Below are 26688 nucleotides of genomic sequence, written 5' to 3'. Positions count from 1 at the left end.
CCTATATGTAATATTATTCAGAGGAATATTGAAGTAGCATAAGCAAGTGCTTACAGTCTTCATTCTAGTTCAAAGTAATTGATCTCTTTAGACTTCTATTAGCACACTGGCTCAACTTAAAATTATTTTTACTTTGCAACTATAAATATTATTAATAGCATATGGGGATTTTTTTTTATTAAAGTTAAGTTTATATCCACCTATAAGTATATTATGTTTGTCTTAGAATTATGAAGTTTTGTTATACACATGTGACAACGCTATACTGTCAGTAATCTATAGAAAATCGTTGTGTACCTTCTTAGTAAAATCGGTATTTCTTCTAAGATATATTTACTCGAACGCCGGTTAATTTTACTTTTTCTTGCTGCTCTGAGTTTTTTTCTATTTTCATCGAAATAAAAATTTTAAACAGCACATCTCATGGTCAGCATTCAAAACCATAAAAGTATAAAAATAAGTTTTTTTTTCGCAGCAAAAATTTATTTTTGACCCCTAATTTGCTTCAACACATTTTCTACGCTCCCAAACAACTTGAAACTGTCAAACTGAATGATCGATAAGTGGGTCACAAGCATGCTAAATTCGATTCAATGTTAACAACTCATTTAAAAGTTGGGCTACAAAGCAAAAACCAACTGAAAAAATTAACAAAACATATTACACACATACATATATACATATATGTAGATATGTTTATTAATTTAAAGAACATGTGTAGCAACATGTTGAGCAACAAGCCTACAAATAGTTGAAAAATTAAGTGAAAATTGCTAGCCGCCGAAATAGAAGCCCAAAATAGTTTGAAAAACATTAAAAACAGCAACAGTAAACTTCAGCAATTGGCAAGCGATTGTTGTTTGTTGAAAACTTCCTACGGCTGCGAAGAAGATGGATTTGTTGCAAGCACTTGTGGGTGATACACAAGTTAATATGTAGTTGAAGGGCCGCTGAGAAGCCATTTTTTTGTTGTACAAGCTGTTGTTGCTTGTTTGCAAGTCATTGCTGGCTGCCAAGGCAATTTGATTGATTTGTTGAAATTCGAATGAGCCAACAAACTTTTTAAAGCAGCAACAAAAAAATTCCAAAAAAAAATTATTTTTAGAAATCTACGAGTTTTATTTTTAGTTGCCGCGTAACGGCTACGGCATAACTTGAGGCCTGCATCTAGAAATTTACGATGGAATTAAAGCAAAGAATGGTCACAGTACGGCACAATAGCAGCCTTAAGGTCTGTCACACACAAGCGCCCGCATAAATTCTGACATAACGTGTGATTTAACAGTTGTACAAACGACCCATAACCAACGACCGTTACGATTATTACTTTGCCACGGCACATAATATATGTTAACATACTTTTGTATGAGTGTCCGTTTTGTAAGGTGTGTCTTTGCGCGTTCATTGTCACTTTATCAACGCGCATGCGCGGATACACACTTCCAGTGACGCGCACGAATGCACACAGCGCTTAAGCGCCCTATTTGCCCGTTTTTCGGCACACTCTTGACTCGCGGCGATTTTGATAGCGATACGGTGCAACGCACCACCTTTTGACAGCTGTCACTTGCATTACTTTATTTTCAAAGTGGTTTGCCCTTTTCGGATCGACCATCGTGTTACGGGTATTGCACACAAGGTGACAACTTAAAGTTGTAGCAACCTTTAAATAATATTAACAGTTTTTTTCGTACATTACTTAAAGGCAGGTAAAGTAAAAACCGTGGCTGCTTTCATATGAGGAACTGCAACTTTTTGCTGACTCATTGTTCTGCCAAGATTGTATGATAATGAGTTAGGAAACCATTACGAAGAACAAAGACAGTTTCATCACAATCTCATGTACTGATCCCAATTAGAGAACATAAAATGCAACCCATCGATTTACTTGGGATCAAAAGAGCTTCGCCTGCCTTTGGAGCACCTGAAGTCAGCAGTTTCTAATTCATTTCGAAGACGTCGGAACGTTTTAGTAGTGAGGTAGCAGACAATCCCTATAACATCTATTATAGAAATCATTGGCGTTTAGTAAAGCTGTTCTCTGTACCAAAAATTTCAAAGCTTATTCAAAAGGACTGGTTGTTGTTACTTTAGCGGGTACCTAGTCCCCGTTAGAATGGTAAGGATTAGCTAAGCTGTCGTCGACGTCATCCAACGGAAGGCCCAGTAAACGTGCTGTTTCAACGTGGTCGGACCAAAAGGAGAGGTGTGTCAGATAAGTGGGGTTGGTGTGGAATGCAAAGAGGAGGACATATATTGGAAATGTTGGGATCTATTCTGGATAAGTAGGTGTTTAACCTGCTACAGCATCCAGAGCGAAGCTGCTCAAGGATCACTCTCGTTTCTCGCGGCAACTCGCGCTCTTCGTCTGCAATGGATGGTGGTTTGGCTCCGAGTACGCCATTCAGTGGAAGGATGCGGCGTAATTAAGGACCGGTCGGTCGATTTCCTTGTAAGTTGCCAACAACCGACAGCCGGAATCTGGACGCCATCGACTGCAATACTAAGGTCAAGTCTGTACTCCTTCGTCCAGTTTATAAATATGTTCGCTGTGAATTTAGTTTAGTAAAAAGTTGGTTTTAGAAGCCTAAGCTGACTTGCATACAATTTCTGGGTTCTTCCACATATTGTGGATTGTAGATGATATAGCGAGGCACGAGCAATACAAAAGTACTGGTTCCCCTATAACATATATGTACTTGAAGAATCAAGTTAATACTTTTTCAAAAGTGAAAAATATATCTTGGTGTGGAACCCCTTGACCCGGACTGATTTTGAGCATTTCTATGTACAAATATTTTTTAAGAGCATTTTAGATCCTTTTGGTCTAATATAAGCTTTCTAGAGCTTCTTGATTTAATATAACTACCATCAATCCGATCAAATTTGACCCGGACTGATCCATTTAACTTGGAATAGCGAATCTATATACACTTTTTTCTAGATTCTTACAACCTTTTCTACATTCTTGTAAGATTTGAAAGTGAAGATTGTGAAATCACTGAAAACTTGTCTTATGAGAGTCGTTTATTCATCTCTGTTAATGACGATATCATCGCAAAAGTTAAAGAAACTGTGCTCGAAAAAAACGCTATGTTGGCTTCCGAGAGATAGCAGGCGATCTCAGCATCTCAATATTTTTTTGATTAATGTTTTGGGTATGAAGCGTGTCAAGGTTAAACTCGTACTCATACTACAAAGAAACTGTGGACACTACATACAACAGGCGTGGTTTTATGAATATGATGTTGAAACTGTCCAACAATCTAGTGAAAAACAAAACTTCGGTGAAGGTACTGAAGACCATCTGAGCCGAGGCGAACATTTGTTAAAGCTTTGGCATGCTTACATTAGCTCAAAGGCCTATTTTAAAAACAGTTTAAGTAAAGTTTAAAGTTTTATTTCAAAATACGTGAAAATCATATGTATTTTTTCAGTCCGGCTCAAATTTGATCTGATGGTATAATCACGTGCCTACCGTCAGCACGGTATAACAATATAAGACAGAGTAACTATTTCTGTTATAAATTAAAAAACTTCATGCATCTAATAAAACCAAGCTCCCTGGCTTGGCTGTAGCTACTTACTCTCCACCCACGCTTGAATTTATTTACTTTTTATTGCTCACATTTTTCTGCAAGAGTTCATAACACGCTCACCAAATTTCACGCTTCGTTGAATCTAATGATGGTAGTTAGCGTAAAGCAGAATTAGAAAAAGTAACTGTAAATTGCTACCGGTGTTACGCTTTTAAAGCGTTCGCCTATGACACTCTTTAACTGTCACCCCAGTTTATTTTCGGTGTTTTTCCAATTCTTTTTTCACCCAAACCCACGCGACGGCGGTGTCATTTCATTGCAACGGCGTATTTACCCGGCAAAGCGTGAAATTATTAAAACATTCATGCAGCTTAACACCCGAAAATGCTTTACACCCATGTACAAGTTGTGTGCGCTTGCAACCGCGAGCGGCAACATCATCATCACCAACAACAAAATCACCAAAATCAGCAACAGCAACTCAATTGAAGCGTGCAATAGTATGAGCGGTTGGAAGAGCGGGGGCTCAGCGGCATAAACCAAGTAAATACAAGGTTTCTATGTACATGTATGTTGCATGTTGCATCTGCATACTTAATATTGCCAACTGGGGCGTGCAGTATGACAGGCTGTTTGTTGTTTTTGCGTCACCACACATTTTCCACACACACTCAACTTTACACACGTTTGTGTGTGTGTGGATTTTTCCCGGCGTTTTATATTGAAAATAACCAAAAATTGTTTGCCGCATAAAATTGGCGATTGCATTCATTTCCACATAAATATGCATATTTTTGTAAGTGAAATAAATAACTCGGTTGGTATTTGCTGGTGAAAATATCAAAAATATTTGCCAGACAACGCACAACAGAAGCGTACAATTTTACTTTACTCCAGCTATTTTTTTCGGATCGGAATCGGTAGTCAGCAGCAAAAAGCCTCAAAAAGCCAACAATGAATTCGTGTATATGTGTGTGTGTGGCAACAAAAAGGTGACGATAGTGTTGTGTAGCAACTGTGTTGGCGGTGGCGGGACCTGCAACTATTAAATTGACAGCTTACTTATACGAGTTTACTGGTGCAGTGATACCTAGTGAGCCAAAAGGGTGTTAATATGGCAACTATATGCTATAGTGGTCCGATCTAAATAATTTTCTAAGAGATTTTAGAGTTGCCATGGAAACTAATTATTTGAAAGATAATTATTTGAAGATATTTTGTAAAATAAAAAAGTTTTCTATACAAGGACTTGATTTTACTCGGTCCGTTTGTATGGCAGCTATATGCTATAGTTTGCCGATCGCAAGAATTTCTTCAGATATTGTAACGCTGCTTTCAATATTAATTTGCGTCGAATTTCGTGAAATTATCCAGTCAAATAAAAAAGTCCCCTATAAAAGGACTGAATTTGGATCGTTCAGTTTGTATGGCGACCTCAAGCTATAGTGATCCGATCTCGGTACTTTTTCGGAGTGACTAACGCAATAACTTATGCAAAATTTGGAAAATATATCTCATCAAATGAAAAAGTTTTCCATACAAGAACTTAATTCTGATCGGTCAGTTTGTAAACACCTAAAGGATATGGTGATCTGATGTAGGCGGTTCCGACAAATGGTAAAAAAAGACGTGAGGCAATTTTCAGATCGATATCTCAAAAACTGAGGGGCTATTTCGTGTATATATAGTCAGAGAGACCGACGGACGTGACACAGCCTAAACTCAAACCGTCATGCTGGTCATTTAAATAGTATTCGTACTACAAAGAGTCTTCAACATTTTCTTTTGTTTGTGTTACAAACATTGTGGCAAACTTAATAGATCCTGTTCGGGGTGTAATAAATAGACTCATCATCTTTATAGGAATACGTTTTAGTTTTATAAACCAATCATTCACCTTCATTATGGGATCTCATAAGGATTAGAGAAGATCTTGTTCAAGATCGGATCAGATTTTGAAGTGTTCTCACTTAAAAGTTTGTCACATTTCCCAGAAGCTAAGCAAACCCTATAAATTTAGGAAGTTTAAACGCCTTTGCTTGAGGCATATGTTCAAATATTAGACTCTGCAAGACCTATATGTACGTTTATTATTACAGTTTTCATCCTAATGAACTCAATTGTAAAATAAATTCAAAGCTATTGCTTAGTTGTGAAAAATTATCAGCATACATCCAATTAAGCGTAAGTAAATAATTTAAACAGGGATGCCTTAACTTTCAAGAGCATTCCAGGCGAGCCCAGCTGCTTGTTACAATAAGAAAGTATGGCCTTGTGGAGGTTATGCTCCTATAGTACACATTTTGGATACATTACCTTAATATGAAGATAGAAGTTTTACTTTCGATGGATATAATTTATTTATAATTCATATCAGAAACTTTTAAAGTACTGTCTATATCTAACATAACCAAATATACCCAAAATAAAGTATTTTTCAGCATTTTTCGATATAAATACTCAGAGATTTTTCTGTATAAATATTCTGAGCTTTAACCTGGAAAGGCCTACATTCTGTGACTATCTTAAGCCCGATTTTATATTCGTGATTTCTTTGTCTCAACTGAAAATTCATTTCAGTCTTTCCTATAAAAACAGTCAGAACACTACCTACCGTACAAAACACTCGGTAATGTGACGTCCCCACAACAGCTGATTCTGTCAAAGCGCCTTTAAAGACTGTAAAATCAACGCAATTCTAAAAGCTTCATTCAATCGCTGTTTCATTCACATACTTAATGCTTATGTGTTCATAATGTAATACATATATACACCATATAAAGAAAAGCACATATTTAAATATCATTTTTGCAACGCTATCGATTTCACTTCGTTGACTGTTTGATGATTTTTGCATATTTGCCATGTCAGATTGCAATGCCACACCGGTTGGTAAATCCTCTTTATGCCGCGTGTCATATCAAGCATATGAGTGTGTGATGAAGTGGCATATACGGAAAAAATTACAGAGGATTGTATAAACTCACATTCAGTGGCAAATAGTTTTTTATTACATTTACTCCTGTATATATAAATATTACCGACGGTAGCGCTTTTTTTTAACGTACGAATGGTTAATATGCGACTGAAATGTAAGCTTATCAAGTTTCTATAAAAAAGAATGGAAACAAAAATTTCAATGCGGGGATAAAAAGTTATAATGCCAAGAGTTAAAGATTGACATGGAAAATACGAGTATTGAGAGCTTTCGGAAAAAATTGTGAAAGTGTGTGTTTGGTGTATTAAAAATACGTGTAATATATGCAAAATAGTCAAAGGAGTCATAGACGGATTTGTCATTGAAACCCTTAATAAACGTCATATTGACGGCTAATTTTATTCCACACATTTTATTGGCATGGCATGAATATCAATGTTAGAAAAAATATTACATGTGTATGGATTTATTTTAGCTAACGGTTTATATGGTAAATAAATGTGTAAAACCGCATATGAAACCTTTGTGGCCTTAGTGTGCTCATATGCTGACAAAATGCACTTAAATTCAGTCAGAAAGTGATATTGTTAATGTAATAAATAGTGTAGATGACATTATGATAAATATAATAAACTTCAGATGCTACTAGAAGCTTCTTAGCTTACGTAGCAGATATTTAATATATCGAGTTGCAGTTAGGAAGCTTCGCAAATGCTAACTAACCTCAAACAGCAAAATGTGTAAGGTGAAAGCCTCGATAGAATTTTGATTTTTTTATGCTAAACTATATTAAATTGAGAGGTTAAAATGGCCTATATAAAATAACATTACAGAACACACGTTTTATGGTAGATTTTTAACATTTGAGAAGAAAAAATGTATATACGATCTCAAGTTCAAATGATTAATAAAATATCTGATGTTTGCAGTTAAAAAAAGTTTCAGTAAAATAAAATAATAATAAAATACACAATTTTATAGTGTACAAGTGCCTACAAGTTCAACAGACTAACTAGTTGACACTTATGTCTACCACGTAGAAGCCATGGTAGTTGGTAGTCAAGTGTCTGTCATTGCATTTACATGCCTGATTTGTTATGCTCGTCCAGTTTAACGAGTTGTTAGTCAGCAGGACAGCATGCTGAGGCAGGAAGTCACATTTTAAAGCGAACGTACACATGAGTCCCTACACAACATACATGTGTATGTAAGTAAACAAGCATGTCTGCGTGTGTGCAATCTCAGCGCTACCTCAAGCACGAAATTCGCAACTGAAATTGCAATTTCAAGTGCAATAAATTCATATTCAAGACATATTACAACTAAAACGAGCGTAAAAATGAAAATGTCAGTCAATCAAGCAGACAGCAAGTGGACAGACAACAGCCAAGCTACAAACATATTTACACTTAGCACAAGCACTGCCTGTGAAGGCGTGGATTGCCGCGCAGTGTGTTGATTGCTTCAGTTATGGTGTGGCGCAGCAGGCGCCTCAGCGAAGTCACAAGTCTTACTAAATATACACAACTATATGTAAACATGTGTGTGCGTGTGTTTTGTGGAAACTCGAAAACTAGCAAATTTCACAGCTGCTTATAGTCTAAGACACAGCTGTGATACGTTGTCCACCAATTGCCGCTTTGCTCTCGCTCGATGAATGGACGACAGTTGTTCCAGTGCAGTCTCTGTGGCTTGATGCAAGTAAGAATTTCATTATGGGGCGGACATGTGCGAGCTGTTGGGAATTTATTTGCATAACTTATTGAGCAGTTCAAAGTCAAGGATAAGCCAACAGGCAAAGCCTGCAATGCAGTTCTATCTTTTTACTCAATTTTTGCCATCTTTCTCTTTTATATTTTATTTCAGCATTTATATGCGCATATCTTACTCTTTGCTTCCCCTCAACATTTACTTGCCACAAACTTGAAATTCGTTCAATTTGATTTTCGATTTGTTTCTCTTGCACACAATAATTCAGCTTTCAACACATTTTATTACCACTTTACAGTGCCTGATAAGGATCGACATTTTCTACATATACATATACATATATGAGAAGGCCATAAATTTGTGTCTTTGGAAATTTGAAACTTAAAGCTTTTAACACTTGCTTCGATTATCGAATATGCTTGTGGTGTTGTTAATTTTGTGTCTGGCTTTCGTTTAAAGATTTTCGCTGAGACCTTGTGGTATTATTCTTTAGTAGGCGTTATCTTGCTGAGTAATGTGTGCATTTTGAGTCACTGAGTGAAAGCGATATTCTGAGAAAGTCGCAATTCTGATGGAAAACCGCGCATAAGATACTGAGAAAATAAAAATTTATGGGACCACTTAAAATTTATCTGAAATTTCCGTATTTATTTCCATTTTATTGATTCTGCGAGGTAGTCAAACATTTTATTTCCTCTTTTTGGTATAATTTTCAATAAATTTTGTGGATCTTTAAGCCAAATTATTTTTTCGATATACTTATATTTTATAATATCGAATAACTGCTATTTTCTACTGGTTTGAAAGCAAATCTCTTTTAAAAAAATTTCAAGATAATATATCCTTAATAATGACCCTTAAAATAACTGTGGAAAAGGAAATTCAACCCGTTTTTCAATTATAATTATTTTTCGATAAAATAAATTTAAAAAAATGCACAATTTTTCAAAAAAAATTAATCCTGAAATTTCGGGATTACTCACTATTTTTCGGAATTAACAGTATTAAGTTATTAGATCTTTTATTCACATAAATATAGTAAAACAAATATATGCCTAAAAGTGTCTACTAAAATGTCTACTAAAATGTGAATAAGTAAATCTTTTCGAATTTTTTTTTTGATAAAAATAAATTTTAAGTGACACATTGAAATATATTAGTGAATTTTATAAATTGTAAAACATTTTAAATTTAACACTATTTTTCAAAATTTTCGAATCCCGAAAATTCGGGATCAAAATATACATATCCCGATTTTCCGGGATTAACAAAATTGAGTAATTTTAAGCGTTTATGCGCATTCAAACAATTTTTTAAACAATAAAACTATTTTTTGGAAATCTTTTCATATAAAAGTACGTAATTTGGAAAAAAATGTGATGTTGGAAATTTCAATTTATAAAAAAATTCAAATATTAAAATGCGGGTATATTATATGTATATAAAACACAATAAGCATATACTATAAATTAATAGATGCATTATGAAGATATAAAATAATCAATAATTCCCAACAATTATTAATAAATTTTAATGAGCTGGGTTAAATTTTTAAAGATTAAACATATGTAAATACATACTTTATACATTTTTTTGTAAAGTACACGGAAATTTAAAAATATATGTATGTACACTTGTGCTCACATAATTAAGCCACTGTATAGCAAAACTACGTTTCCTAAAATAAATTCACCGAATTAGCTTTTCATTTGTATACCGGTATGCAAAAAAGTTCCATTATATATTGGGCAGTTTTTAAGATCATATTCAGAGAAATAAGTATCGTGGTTATCGAAAAAATTAAAATAAATTCGCAGGTGATCTAGTCGGGTGTGCTCATATAATTAAGCCAGTGTAACGAAATCTTAGCAATCACGATCTGTGTAAAAAAAATTATTAAAAAAGTGAAGAGTTTATTTGTTCCATTTAATTTAAAAGTGTTTTTTGAAAGTTTTCTAAAAAAATGGGTAAGAACAAGAGTTCAGTTCCATGTGAGAGAAGGGTCATATGGAAATATTACCAAAAGTGCAAAAATATTGCGAAAACAGTGGAATATTTAACATTTTCTTAGGGAAAGGTTAAGAATGCTTTACAATATTTTAAAAAACATAAGTTTTTTGAAAATCTGCCCGGTAAAAAACCCAGAAAAACAACTCCTAACGACGACAAGCAGATAGTACGGATGACCAAGGTGGATCCTTTTTTGACCTCGACCGAAATTAGAGCCCAAATTGAGCAAAATCATAGTGTACGGGTATCAGCACAGACAGTCTGCCGAAGATTACAGGAAAATTCCGTAAATGGGCGAATTGGACGAAGCAAACCGATCGTTACAAAAAGGAACATCAAACGAAGGCTAGCGTTTGCGAGAGAGCATCTGCAAAAGGACTCAAAATTTTGGGATCTAGTGGTATTGAGTGATGAATCTAAATTTAATGTCTTTGGGAATGACGGTAGACCCTATGTCAGGCGACCACCACTACCAGAACTGATCCCACGGTATACCAAAAAAAACTGCCAAACATGGTGGAGCATCAGTCATGGTATGGGGGTGTTTTACTTCATGCGGAGTATGAATACTTGTACAAGTTGAGAGCAAAATGACTGCCAGTATGTACAGAGACATTTTAGCCGAACACTTAAATGGAAATTACGCCGATAACTTACCACTAGCTTGAATATTTCAGCAGGATAACGACCCAAATACTCTTCCAGAGTCGTTAAGGACTGGTTTGCGATGAACCGTATCAAGTGTCTTGAGTGGCCTGTCCAAAACCCGGATTTAAACCCTATAGAGAATCTATAGGGGATTATTAAAAGGGCAGTTGCGGCGAGAAAACCGCCAAATAAGGCTACATTGTGGCAAATTTTAAAGGAAGAATGGAGCAAAATTACTCCGGACCAATGTAACACTAGTCCGTACAATGAACCAACGCTGCAGGGAAGTAATTTTGCAAAAGGTATTCTCAACAAAATATTAGTCTAAATAAGACAAGTTTTTTTGAACAAAACATCGAATTCTTTTATCCGACAGCTTATTTTTACAGGTGGCTTAATTATATGAGCACGGAAAATACATACCAATGAAGAAGAAGACAGATTTTTGCTTTTACATTAAAATTTATCTTTTCAAAACAATAAGTACAATAAAGTTTAAGTTATTTATTTTAATTTTGTGAAACTTTTTTTTTCGATTTATCAATAAAATTCAACTTTTATGAATTTGTACACCATAATGTTTAAGTGGCTTAATTGTGTGAGCACAAGTGTATATGTATTTATATTTACATTTTCGGGATCCCGAAATCCCGAAATTTTTTTTCGGGTTTTTGTTACGAAAGCTAATAAAACACCAATTAGAAATGCGATTTCAGCTTTTAAAAATTTAGCAATCCAGAAATCCCGAAATTTGTTTGCAAAAATTTTTTCGGGATTTTACTACGAAAGCTAATAATATGCATTAGAAATGCAATTTATACTTTTATACACCATAATACTTAACATTTAAGCATTATTAGCGGCTAATATTTAGTTTCCAATTTAAAAGAAAGTTTTGAAAATTGAACAATATTAAAATATTGTTACCATTGTTCTATTCTAACACCAATATTACTATTAAAACACTATTCTACTATACTATTTCACTTATAAAAATAGTTTATTGCAGGAACGCACGCATTTTTATCTCTTAACCCTTCCCGTTATTTATTGTATTATTATTTCTATTTTACGGCCAACTAAACATTCTCAACTATTACCACCGTTATTTGCTAGCATTCGATACGCATTTTTTACGACCCGAAAAAAATGGGTACATAACAATTACCAGCCTTTTTCGTAGCACTTCAAAGCCCCCCATATGTACATATATGCCGCTCTATCTTTTTATTAACATCACTTTTTATGTCCATTTTATGAGAATTTGCTTTTACCATGCTTAACTCAGAACCCCTCACTTCAAGCGTCTACAACGTACTTGAATTTCAACTATCTTTTGTGAGAGGATGTATCAGCACTAGCTAATAGAAAGCTCTCATGTGTGGAAACTAATAAATTTCACTTTTATAAAAGTATTTTATTATCAAAAATTATACGAAGGAAAATAAAATAAACGAAATGAAAGGAAAGAAAAAGCAAAAAAACAAATTTAGCAGCCTAAATTCGGCAGACAGGCCGAGTTTGTGGCGCTGCTGCCAGCGTTGCCAGCTGCGCAGGAGCCACATTATTTCCGGCCTGTCAAATCGAAACGACTCCAGATACGACAACTGGCTGCTGCTTCTAAATTTTCATTATCAACTCATATATTATAGTTTCTGACATATTTCCGCCACCATGCCACACGCGTCGACGGCAGCTTAATACATACCAACAAACTGTTTGTATGAGAATTGTAGCCGTTTTTCTTGTTTAAACTTTTTGCGCCAACTAGAAATGCTTCGGCAACTTTTTGCTACACATTTGCCTTCTTGAAAATAGTTGTTAATACAAAAGTAGTTCTAGTTGTCGACAACTCCTCCCCACACCCTCGCTAATTGTGAGGAGTAGCGGAAAACCACGGCTAGACAGGATGACTGCCTCCCTGCTAAAATATGCTGCCACTGGCCTTCAATGGCAGGCGTTTTTTTATTGGCGGCATTGGCTCCATAGCGCTGCCGGGGAGCATTGGTATGTAGTCGGAGACAGTGTCGAAGTTCAGGCGCATGAAATAGTCCTGCAAGTCATAAGTTATTTAAGTTATGCATGTGTGCTGATTTATTGCGACGATCCCATAGTTTGTAGCTTATAAATATTTTTACACATACATACATGTGTCTTTAAGTGGTTGCATGTATGAGTGGCTCAGACCCCGAAAAGCACAACTGAGTAACATGTCTTTACAACATGCCGCCCCAACATTCAGCCACGGCAGTCCTTTTTGCTAGTCCACCCAACACTCAACACTAATAAGAACAACAAGCAGCAACAACAAATTTATGCTACTCAAGCGCTCTCGCCTCTTCAACTCTTAACCTTCTTTGCGGCACATAAATATTTTTGCACAAACACACACACACATACATTCGAATGTATGTTGCATATATTACTGCATAAATGAAAACTTATGACTAGCAAATAGTTTGGACCCGCACAGTCACAGACACACAAATGTCTAGAAGGCTGTGTGTAGATAGTTGAATTATCAAAGTTGCTCTTGCATATATTGCCTTCTTTCGTCTGTTGCGTCTGCTCATTGCTGTTGTCAGCGCCGGGCGCTCGTAACTGCTGCCACTTTAATAGCATCGGAGTGTCAGACTTGGTAATTTGGTCGCCTTTGGAATAGTCACACATGCAAATGCTGAATTTAACTCACTTTTTAGTGAATATTTATGCACCATAAACATTTTGAGTGGATCTCCAGGAGGTACTTTGTACTGTCCGAAGAGTTTTAGATTATTTATTAAACACCTTTAGGAGCTTAAATGGACGGCAAGACTTAGCTTTGACTCCAACCTTTTTCTATGTCGTCAGATTAGCTGTCAAATTCTTAATTATACGCTGAACAGAAGTTTGCAACACCCAGGAGGTAACGTCGGAGACCCCATAAAATATATACAGTTAAGTTGGTTTGACCACGACCATTCTTCTCTCCTTGTTAAGGTATCGATCAGAAGTTCTGCACAGAGTATTTTCTACTTGAAAAGCTTTTCATATGTCGATACGGTCAACGGAACTAACAACGCGTATAGCTGTCATACAAAGTGAACGAGCGGAATGCAGTGTTTGTGTGGAAAACTTTTTTATTCAACAAGATATCTTCACGAAATTCGGCATGAGTTATTGTGGTAGTCAGTAGTATAAGCTACGAAAAATATACTGAGATCGGACCACTATAGCATATAGCTGCCATACAAACTGAAAGGCTAAAAACGAGCTTTTTGTACAATCTTATGTATAAGGTTTTATAGCTTTGGTGCAACCGAAGCTTACGTTATTTTCCTGTTTTAATTTATTTCATTAAAGGATGTTGAATTAATTTATTTCAATTGAATTTGACTTTATTTTTTCATTAATTTTATTTTTTTTTAATATTTTAAAGTTTTTTTATATAATTAAATTTTTTAGTTTATAATTTTTCTTTATTTTATTTGGTTTGTTTATTCTAATTTTTTAAATTTATAGTATCTTATTTTGTTTAATTTAATGTGTTTAATTTTAATATTTTTAATTTAATTTAAAATAATTTAATTTAATTTAATATAATTTACTTTAATTAAATTTAAATTAATTTAATATAATTTAATTTAATTTATTTTAATTTCATTTATTTAATTTTAATATTTTTAATTAATTTAATTTTTTATTTTTATTTTATTTAAATTAATTTAATATAATTTATTTTAATTTTTTAATTTATTTTAATTTAATTTAAATTAATTTAAAAAAATTTACTTTAATTTAATTTGATTTAATTTAATTACTTAAATTTAGTTTAATTTATTTTAATTTAAGTTTAATTTAATTTATTCAATTTAATTTCACTTATTTTATTTTAATATTTTTAATTTATTTTAATTTGATTTAATTTAATTTAGTTTAATTTAATTTACTTTAATTTGATTTATTTTATTTAATTTTTTTTAATTTTTTTAATTTAATTAATTAATTTAATTTGATTGAATTTAGTTTAATTTAATTAATTTATTTTTTTTTATTTAACGTTCTTCAGTTTTATTCATTTTTATTCGCTCCAATATAATTTTATTCATCTTAAATGTATATCTTACTCCAACTCCCCTCCAACTGCTCACTGGGTACACCTATTCCCCAAAAAATAATTATACTAAATAAGAATTTATGTTTTTGCCTGTGCGTGTGTGTATTTTGTTTCAAGTACTTGGTTGCATTTTTCGGCAACACCGTTATAAATTTTACTCTAGAGCTCTTTCGTTTAACTTGCAGCCAGCCAGCCAGACACTTTTATTAGTTGTTACTATTGTGGGAGCTGCTTACTATATTTCAGCATGCACCCATACACAGACACACACATGTATACAGGTACAAGTATGCGCATTTATAATACTTTATACTTTTACAACTTCATTTTCAGTGCAATTTTTATGCTGCAACACGTAATTTTTTTGATCGTCTGAATTACGTCTGACTGCCAGAATAAGTTATTTCGCCATGCACACATATGACAGTGCTTTCAAAAGTGTGTTTTATTTTCTTTTATTTATAAAGAGTATTTTTAGCACTTTTTTGTAGACTAACAACAAATACAAGCGCTGCTTTTCAGTTTTTGGTTGGCACAGAAGTGCACTAAAGTGTGTAAAATTGTTTTTGTTTTATGTATTTTTTGTGAAACTGTTGTTTTCTACTTTTTAAGTAAAATTGTTGTTGCTTTCTACTTTTTTAGTAAAATTGTTGTTGCTTTTTATTTTTTATCTCAGTTGGAGGTGCTTTTCCGTTGACTTTGGCGCTTTCGTTGCACAAATGGAAATTTATACATCCACATATGTGTTTGAATGTATATACATGTGCATGTATATGTGCAAATAAGAGTTTTCCATGAAATATATGACTTTTCCGTTTATTTAGTATGTGTGGGTGCATATGTTTTACTTATAAACCTGGTATATTTAAATATAATTCTGCATGCGCTCGCTAGCTGCTTGTGTGCCTCACATATGTTGCCGTATACAGATGTGTGTGCGTGTATGTTTGAAGGTATGTTGCCTGCTTCCAGCCAGCTGCCGTCTGCAGTTTCGAAAGTATTTTGTCGCCTATTAACGCATTAAGCTGCAAAAGTTCTTAAGTTAAATTTACTGGCTGCCTCACGTTTTGTTGCACGAAAAAGTTTCTCAAGTTAAACTCTTCGCCATTTTGTGCATTAAATTTGGGCGAAAACTTAATTTGTTGTATGAAAATAAGTGGATTTGCAGTTGAAGTTGCTTAAGCAGTCATTTTTATTTAATTAAAACTTAAGACTGAATTATTATGTGTTGAAGTTCGTTAGTTGTGTGACTAATGTGTTGCTTTATGGTGTTGCTGGTTAAAAAAAAGTGATTTTTTTTTTCTTCATTAAATTTTCTGGTGCATTTGTTACATTTTATTGTATTATATAAATTATATTTTATTTTTGATTATATTCAAATTATATGACATGTTATTGATTATGAAATATTTGCTTTTATAACTTTTATAATGACTTAGAAATCGGCAGATATTGCCGTTATTGTTAAACTAGTGCTAGAAAATTAAATAGCTTTACAAGAAAATATCGGTCAATGTGTAAGATATTATAACCATTTTATAACCAAAACCCAAATTTTGTTTTAATTCGTTTTTCCTTCCCCTGTAAACTTACGAAAAGTGATGTTACGTTTTTTCGCATTCTAAATGACGATATAAAGATATTTATAAGATAGTTTTACTGATCTTTTTTTTTGTCCTTCGTTCAATAAAGAATTTTATGGATATGAAGAGCACTTAGAAACTTAGATAAAACACAAAATATCATATATAAGTGGATATAAATGTAAATGACGTTTATCAAAATGCAATACGTTCACACGCATGCGTCTCAGAGCATCAGCAGACTATGGCACTAAGCATAGCCTTTAATAAGAAGCGTTTGAGCGGTTTTCTGCTTATTGTAGTCTTTAAAAATGTGTACATATATATGTGAACTTATGTAAGTATATTGGAATATATTTATTAGAGTGTATTTGTTATTGCTTTTGCTTGTCTGTATGTTTGTTTGCCTTGTTTCTAGCTGCCCTCACACTCTTGCCACAGACTTGCTATCCATACTTAGCGCTTTGCGTCCCTTTCACCTCTACTTTTATTTGACTGCCTCTTGGTACCCTCTCCTGCCTTTCGATTAGTAAATTATTCATATTAGCAATTCGACATATGGCACCTCCATTTCATTTCTGTGACTTTTTTATATTAAACATACACATATGTATGTATTATAAGCATACTTGCAACATTTGCTTCAGTGCATTAAGCAGCATTCTAGGCACAAATATTAAATAAAGAGGCTACTTATTGTTAACATATGTACATATATATAATATATATATTCCTATATTACTATATTTTTTTCTTTGGCTGCCTAATGTCAGCCTGCCTGCCTACCTACTTAGCCGTTTGACTGTCCAATCGTCACATTACCCAGCAGTGATAAAAAATACGAATTCTACTGCCACAAAAACACCTCTACTTGCCACATACATAATACATACATATATAGTACTTCTCATGCGTGCTTCTGTTGGTATTTCCCTCACATGCGCTTGGGCCCTTCTGTTGGCATTTTTTCTTATTTCTTCGACGGTACTCCAACGTGTGTCCAAATGTAGAAATATCCATAAATTTGTAAATGTTGACAGGTCACTAGGGGACGCCACACACACAACGCGCAACTACATATATGCCTAAACATATGTACATATGTAGTATGTAGAATGCTTGCAACACCAGCATACAAGCATCAATATGAATGCCACTCGCCAGTCGAAAAATAAGAAATAAACGCGTCAGACGACAACAAAGTCTACGGCGACGACACGTCAGAAACAATCAGCGATAAGTTGCGACGTTGTGGCCTTTACACACATTTCTTTCTGCGACTTGCCGCGCCGCCGGACGTGTGTTCTACCATTTTATTTACAATTCAGTTTCGATTTTGGCAGTCGAAGTTGCCTCAAGCTGTGTTAGTGCGGCTTTTGTTTAGCGGTCACCACATATAAACATGTAGAGACTCACACTTATACACACATCCGCATTCAAATGAATTTATATGAGTTTTTATCAGCATCAACGCATGCATACATTTTGTCTACTCCCTACATTTACTATTGTTGTTCAAAATAATTTGCCTCAAATATGTAAATATGTATGTATGTTTCTGTGCGTGTGTTGGCATTGTTTTGCATATCTCTACAGCATACAGCTGCCGTTGACAAAACGGCCCAATTAACGTAGACAAGCTGCGGCTGAATGAATGCTCACACACCGGCGAATTGGGTCAAAGGTACTGAGGGCGCCTTTTGTTGCAAGCATTTTTTCTGCCTTTTTGTATGGCTGTCGATTGAGTGATAAATTCTTGTGATTTCTATATGATCTTCAAACTTTATTATGTCCTTTTGTTTAAATGATTGTCGGTATTTTTAACGACATAATAAAGACTGGCGTTTGAACGAAAGGTAAAAGGTAGTTGACGCTATCAGTGCTTTTCGTTGTGAAAGCTCATACACAATTGCTGTGAAAACGCATCTACATATGTAGGTACAAATATATTATGAGTAAATAGCCTGCTAATGATGCGACAAAGTGCTTTCGATGATGGCGAACAAAGGCAGAGACAGTCGTAAAGTTTATCAACTATGCGCATGCATCACTATCTTTTGGAGATATGTGGGATTTGTATGGCCAAATTACATATCTATTTTACTACCTTAATAAAGACTATTGCTGGCGACTAAAATAAAAATAAAATGTTGTGAATACATAGAAGTATATAATATATCTATCGTAGGTTAGATTTTTTTTACTTTAGTTCATATCTACTATAAACCAATAATATAATAGATTCAGTTTGTGTTCAAAAACACTATCTATATTGAATTTTTATCAAAAAATATAAAAAATTAAGCACATATTAAAAAAAAACTACTTTGTTAGAAATGTGGCAACCCTTTGCAAATATTTAACAAACTTAATATTGCCTTTTAACACCTGCATGTAAAATTATCAAAATATTATACTAAAATTTTTAATATTTGCTTAAATCTGTGGCAACCCTATTAAAATTTATCTGATTAAGACTGCTTATTAATATCTGCATGCGAAATGACAAGCACTAGTTCCTCATTCCCAACATATCTTCCTAAATTTGTATTTTTTTCTTAACTACGTGGCAACTCTATGTTTAAAATTAGTTGATTTCAGTTCGCTCTTTAATCCCAACTTAGTAAATTAAAGGCAATGGTTCTCTATTTACAAAATGTTATTATCAATTATTAAATTTTGTATAAATAAGTGGCAACCCTTTTGAAAAATTTTACATATTTAGTATTGTTTTTTAACTTCTGCAAAAAAACTCGCAAAATTGAAAGCATTCACAATATATTTTACTAAATTTTTATTTTTTTCTTAACTACATATGTACTATGTATGTGGCAACTCTATTTTAAAAATTATCTGATTTCAGTTTGTTCAACATTATCAAAGTAGAAAACTAAAGGCATTAGTTCTCCAATTACCAAATATTATTCTCAAATTTTCAATTTTGTATGTGGCAACACTATGTAAACATTTAACTTTTTTAGGTTTGTATATAAATACTTGCCTGATAGGCACTAATTCTCTATTCAAAAAAATTTTTTTTAATTTTTCATTACTGCTTAAAAAAGTGGCAACCCTATGATAAAATTGAGCTATTTTCAGTTTGATTATTAATACCTGCACAGAAAAGTAGAGACACTAATTATTCAAAAAAATAATTATAATTTAGCTTTAGTATCTAAGAACCCTAGCTGAGAACCCTACAATCATCAAACGCATATCTAACCGTGACGAAACATGGATCTATGGATATGTAATCTGCTTGTGATCATAAGAAAATACAAAATTCCACCATGGAGGTTCCCTTCGATAAATGGGGCACAACTTTCTCTACCGGACCGCACTAAATACCTTGAGGTAGTCTTGGACAACAAACTGGTGTAGAAGTGCAACTTGGAAGAAAGAGTGAGAAAAAAAGAGTGAGAAATGCTTTATAAGCATGTAGACCGATACTCAGCGCAGCCTTAGACTGTTTCCCTCTCTCACGCACTGATACTACACAGTTATTGTAAGACCAATTCTGATCTACGGTACAGTAGAATGGTGGACAGGCCTACGGGAATCCACCTACCGGAAGCCAAAGAAAAGGGTTCAGAGGCTCGCTGCGCTGTGCATAACAGGGGTTTTTTATACCTGCCACCTATAGACCTCTTCACCGAAAACAGTGCAGCAAAATCGGCGAGCCGACTACTGGCTGCAGGACAAACACCGACTACATGACCCCACTTGTCCACTGGAAAAAAAGTTTCAAAGTAAACATAACAATATTTGGCTAGCGTGAAGGTATGTTAGCTACGTTTACCACTCTAAACATCTATACATCGCTGGAAAATGGACGATGGAGTTTGTACGGGAATATATTCGTACTAATCAGAGTTAGGCATAAGGCAGCCTTTTAAGTCGCCGGTCGCGAAGCATGCCTCTAAGGCACCGCAGGCAATTCTAGAATAAACATCAACGTAGACAGCCAAGTAGCAATTAAGACAGTAACTTCAGGTAGCATATCGGCCAGAAGTATCTTATGAAGCAGGGCAGCAGTGGAAAGTTTTGCCAGAAGCAAGCAACTTCTACAGGGTCAGGCCACAAAGGCATCGAGAGTAGTGAAATAGTCGACCACCTTTGCCAAAAATGGTGTACGGCTAACACCCGAAAAATTGTTCAGTGTTGGGAGACCCATGACTTGTCTGTAAGAAGTTCCCAGGAAACATACTCTCCCACATAAGAAGTAATAGTACAAAGCAGTTGAAAAATAACTACGAACTAAATTAGCTGCTTGACACCGCACCGCATCCATACAAAATAACGGTAGCAGTAAATAAATTCAATTAAAACTCGCATAGCCACTTACCTTCAACACCAACGCCAAGCGCCAACAACAATGCCAGCCAAAGTGCTGCATGAACGATTAATCCTGGGTGTGCTTCGCGAACTCCGCTGTAATGTCGATGACGCTGCCGGGCGCTACCATGTGGCAGAGCTGACGACGTGCTGCCACTGTTGCGTGACATGTTTATAGCACGATAGCGCTTTTGGCCAACAACATCGGCAACAACAGCAGTGGCATTGTGTGCACTTTTATTGCTGCCGTTGCACCGACTGTGCCTTTGATTTCGATTTGTGTTTGTTTTTGTATTTGCCATTTTCAATTTCAATTTCGATTTCGATTTCATGCTGCCGCGACCACAACAAGAATCAATGGCCAACCGAGCGACCACACGAACGAACGTACCACAGCGTAAGATGTGGCACGTTGCAACTATGCGCGATAGCTAGTAGCTTAAGTAGCTCAAGAACGCCGAACTTGAACTTGCATTGTGGCAGGTTGGCTGGCGGCGGGCAGGGTGCACGGTTGGTTACGCGAGACGCGATATGCGATTGCAACGTTGCACTTTATTCTTGCCTCGATTGTGTTTGTTTTGAACTCGCGTTTATTGTCGTTTTCTTTTTTGGTTTTTTTTTGTTTTTTTTTTCGACTCGACTTTCTTTTCGTAATATTTCACTTTTATTCAAAATACACTGGGCAGTTTTATTTTATTTTCGTTTTTTGTTGCTGTTGTTTTCACTGTTGCACGATTGTTTTGCGTGCTCTTAGCGGCGGCTATGAAAATCGTGCCGCATAAAATGAAGTGTGCGCATGTGTGTGTGTGTGTGAGCGAGCGAATTGCTGGTATTACACAACAATCATGCACTCTGCTGCTGTATATATGTATGTGTGTGTGTGTCACTCCGGGTTCGTGTAGCCGGCGATGTGCTGCGACCCCTAAAATCAGCGGCAAACTGTGCCGCGTCGCTGCCACTTAGACGCGTTGCTCCTACGCGGAAAATGCTTCAAAATTCATGTGGCAGCTGCTGAAAGAGAGACGTAGAGAGAGAGAGAATGAGAGTGGTAGAGAAGAAAATGAAATTTGTTGAATTTTCGCGCGTAAAACTAGCATGAGCGAACCTTGCACTTGATCTGGCAAGGACGTGCATGCTGCATGTTGCAGCGTGTGGATGCGATAGCAGCACCGTGAGGTTGAAAAATTACGAGACGACACGGTTACGTGCAACGTACGCGAGACGACGCGCGGCGGCGAAACAACAAAAAAAATTAGACGAAAATTTAAAAAGCAAGTAAATAACGGTTATTTTTTGCGCTTTCTTCAAAGTCCTTGCGCCATAAATTTGCGCCAGTTGAAATTTTTATGAGCGTCTTGATACTTTCAGCTCAATTTATCACTACGTACTTTATTGCTTGTTGTGTGTTGCATGCCACACATTTACAGTTACGTGCCATTGTGTGTGCGCCAACACTTGACTTTTGTTCGATTTTATGCTTGCAGTTATATAATAAAAATATTTCTAGTTACATGCTGTCTTTGTGGTGTGTGTTGCAAGTATGTTGCATGTTATTTGTTGACTATTATTTATGTTTATGATTTTTTTATTTATTCATTTCCAGTTTGTTTTTATTTTTATCGTTCACTATCTTACAGCAAACGGCGGCGAAGTTTTATGTGCAGTGTCCTTGCTGCTTGCTGTTGCATGTCCTTATAGCGGGCGCGTTGCAAGTGGACGTGCCGACATTTTCACTTAAGCATCCTACAAGTGCGATTGCGGACTTCCTCCTTGGCTTGGCTTCAATATCCTGCAGCTTTCACTGGTGTGTTTTGTCCTGGAGTGCCCTTCACTTGGGCATCCATATCCCGCTGCTGCTGAGGTTGCTACTGCTGCTACTGCTGATGATGCTTATGCAACTGTAAATAAAAATTCGAGAAGCGGAAAAGTTCAAGTTAGAAATTGTAAACAAGTTTTTGATAAGTTTTTGTGTCATGCTACGGCGTTTCTTTGTATCGTTTATGTCCTTCGCTTTTATAGTTGTTGTAAGTTGTTGTCCTTTTTTGTCTTCGTCTTGTCTATGGAGAATTTGTTTCTTGTTCTGTCCGGTTTGCCGGCTTTTTATCATAAACTTGTGAGAAATTATGGCAAATAAGTTATGAGACATGGACGTTGCCGCTTGGCTGGCTTAGATTGCTGGGAGATAAGAGCCGCAGACTTTGGAGGGTGACAATCTAAAGGGGGTGTTAAACCCCTTGGTAATGGAAAATGGATATTTTGGGTGCAGAAATTGTTGGGGATGTATTTTCTTAAATTTTTTCAGTGTGAGGATATATTATATAGGAAAGCATTTACATTTTTTGAAATTTTTTCGAATATATTTTAATTTTTGAAATAATAAAAATTTAAAAATTCTTGGGATCGTTTTAATTTACTTTTTCTTATTTTTACCCAAAGTGATTCTTTTTTATATTTTAGAACAAATTTAAAAACAGTTTTTTTTAAATAAATATGAGTCATTAATTTAATTTATTGTACAATAAAAATTAATAAAAAAATTTCCAGCCTGTAAAAATTTCAAAAAATTTATTTTATATTTTTTTTTCAAAAAACTTTAGAATTTTTTTAATGCAAGATGAAATATCAAAAAAAACATATTAATTTTATGATAGTAAATAATAAAAAAATTACAAAAAAAATAACAAAAAATTTTATGGTTAATAAAAATGTTCAAAGAATTATTTTTTTATCCTAGCTTGTAAAAATTTCAAAAAAGTTATTTTATATTTTTTTTCAAAAAACTTTAGAATTTTTTAATACAGGATGAAATATCAATATAAAAACATATTAATTTTATGATAGTAAATAATAAAAAAATTACAAAAAAAATAACAAAAAATTTTATGGTTAATAAAAATGTTCAAACAATTGATTTTTATTTTTTTTTGTTAAATAAATTGTTTTTTTGATTAAACTTTGTGTATTAATTTAAAAAAGAAATATTTAAAAAAATGTTTAATTTATAATATATATTTGGACACAACAATTTTGTTATATTTATGTATGGGGCATAAAAAAATTAAAATCAGTTTGTTTAGAAATAAATTTTAATAAAAAAATTGGGTTTGATAAAAATTTCAAATAATTTAATTAATTTTTTTTTTTGATATATAAGATTTTTTTACAAAAGCTGGAATAACAAAAAAAAAATTATTTTAATTTGTGTGTAACAAATAATAATAAAAATAATAAAAAAAAAAATATAATTTTATTTAATTAAAAAAATTTATTTAATTTTATTAATTAATTTAATTAATTTCTTTGAAGAACTAGATTAAAAAAAAATGATTTTATAAAAAATGTCAAATAATTTATTTTATATTCTTTTATACAAGATGAAATATCAAAAAGAATAATCTTAATTTTTGGGTAGTAAATATTAATATAAATAACAAAAAAAATGTAATAATTTGTAAAAATATTCAACGTATTTTTTGTTTTGTTGTTTTGTTCTCTAGTTAAATTGCTGCTTAAATTTGCAAACCGAAGTACAAGCCACTTTATTCTTTAATAAAAATGCTCACTTTCAAATGTACAATCATTTAATACAATGTTATTACATTTTTATAAAAAATCATAATATAAAATTTATATTAACTTATATTAATTAATGTACGACGAAGGTACGTAGGTGTACAAAGCGGGTAAGTTGCGTACCGGTCCGCGTAGGGATCGCAGGAGGGATTTTCGTGGCGCCGCGTATGATCGAACGTACATATGTATATAAGTATCGAATTGATTGGAGGTGCTGGCGAAAGGTGACGACGCGGCGCTGTGTGTAAACGAAAGTTGGTAGCGAATGACCTGTCGAATTGTTTAGGACGAATAATGCCAGCTACCCCGTTGTCCATTGCTTTTGTTAGTTGGTTTGGTGCAAGTGTGGTGGATTGTATTGGTGTTGTATTGTAGTGGCATCCTGTGGTGAATTAAGATGTAGCATTAGGATGCGGTAGTTTTTCCGGTTAAAGTGGGGGGATGCTTAACTCATTTAAACATTCTCTGTTATATATGTGTATATTTTTTACATTAATTTTTTGGTAAAAATGGTAAAAAAAAAGTTTTTAAAATTAAAAAAAATATGTCTTGTATATACATATAAAATAACAAAAATAATTTAATTTTAGTTTAAAAGTAATAAATATTTATAAAAATAAATAAAACAAGTGATTTTTTCAAGCAACGCACTTTGAAACGCCACTGCACTCATCTACTATCTCACAGCAAAACGCGTTATCCTTTCGTACAACTTTCCATTTGACACAAGTCAACTCGCTTGGAAATAATTGCTGCGACAAATTAATTTCACCCACAGCGTCCCAGGGTCCTAGCGCACTCGCCTCTTTCTACAACGCAGGCATGTCGAAGCAAAAGCAAAAACAAGTTATCAAAGTGCAAAGGGACAGCAGCGCTTTCAAGAAGAAAGCAGAAATTAATAATTTTTCTAATAAGCCTTTCACTGAACAGCATTAAATTACACATTTCGCTTTTGACCGCACTTTCCAGCTCATTAACCGCATTGGATAGCGATAATATGCGCGCTGCTCAAAATTAACTAACCATTACTCGGCGCTAGAACTAATTATAATGCTTGGCAGGTGGTGTATATCCGATGATGTGGCATGATATAAGCATGTAATTAAATATGCTTTTTGTGCTATTAAAACTATTTTGTCTATCAAAAATAGCGCATAAATATGTTTGTATTAGTAATTGTAGCATACATTCAGGCGGAGATTGCAATTGAAGCATACTTCAGTTTGTTTATTAATAAAAAGTTTCAAAGTTTAAAGCGCTGTTGTTAATTTGTTGGCATAAAGTAGTTGAAGAGTTTGCATAATTGTTGGAAATCGTAATGATTTTTGAAGCACTGCATGTTTGATACTTTTAGAATATAAATAAATGTTGGCAGCGCACAAAAGTAGGCTTACAATGAAATAAATTATTCAAGTGCACTTAGTGTAATGGTTTATTTTTTGAATTTAATGAGTTAATTGGTATATTTAGTTGCATTGTTTATAATATTTTATGCAGTGAATCGCTGAGAATATATTTCTAAATGAGTGAGTATACTAAATATGAAAAGTAGAGACTTTATATAAAGTTCACTATAGATTTTAATATCTAATAACAGGTCTGTAAATCACTCAAATTGAATTGCGCGTAGCCAATATCTAAACATGGACCAGTATATGCAAGAAGTACCCATTACATAATTTATTTATTTATGTTTTTACAGGTATAGGTATGGGACAAGAGAAAGAACAGCTGGTACCATGAGAATTGTTGCATCTTGGTTGAGAGCGGAGAGCTGACTACTTACCTCGCAATATTGCGAACGAGCACAGTACGAGCGGGGTGGGATAGATACAGAGATTAGAAGAGCGGATCAGGATGCATATGAAAATAAAAACAAGAAAAAGACGGAAGTGCGTGAGTATGAACAGCTCGAGAAGCTAGCAGACAGGGGTAATACTCGAAATCTACGAAAAGATTCAGCGATTAACAAAAGGTTTCACGACCAAAGCATACTCTTGTAGGACCCAACCTTGTAGGAAGCGGTGATCTAGTGGTTACTGTTCTGAGAATACCGAATATATAGCTTTTTCAGCCTGCTAAACGGCAGTCAAACATTAAGAGATGGCGAACCCGATTCTCTTATTCATGACGATGGAATACTATATAGAGTTCGAATCACATATGTATACTTGTCTGAAGAACAACAAAGCGGCAGGTTCCAATGCATTGTTGGCCGCCTTTTTCGAGGATTTGTTTGGATAAAAGCAGGCATGA

General features: G+C 34.2%; 1 protein-coding gene across 4 annotated transcripts in view; it reads right to left on the bottom strand.

Moving 5' to 3' along the window:
* The window catches only part of LOC105230025 (protein sax-3), a 363063-nt gene that overhangs the window by 211072 nt on the left and 125303 nt on the right, over positions 1-26688 (bottom strand). For 3 of the 4 annotated variants that reach the window (XM_049452774.1, XM_049452772.1, XM_049452775.1), the window contains exon 2: positions 20870-21867. In XM_049452774.1, coding sequence (XP_049308731.1) covers positions 20870-21191 — 322 coding nt within the window. In that variant the 5' untranslated portion in view covers positions 21192-21867. Of the gene's footprint in view, positions 1-20869; positions 21871-26688 lie in introns of all 4 variants that reach the window. The other variant, XM_049452773.1, reaches the window with a different exon arrangement.

This window comes from Bactrocera dorsalis, chromosome 3 (assembly GCF_023373825.1).
Source record: "Bactrocera dorsalis isolate Fly_Bdor chromosome 3, ASM2337382v1, whole genome shotgun sequence".
NCBI lineage: Eukaryota > Metazoa > Arthropoda > Insecta > Diptera > Tephritidae > Bactrocera > Bactrocera dorsalis.
Note: the sequence above shows the minus strand (reverse complement) of the source record. Positions and strands in the feature narration are given on the sequence as shown.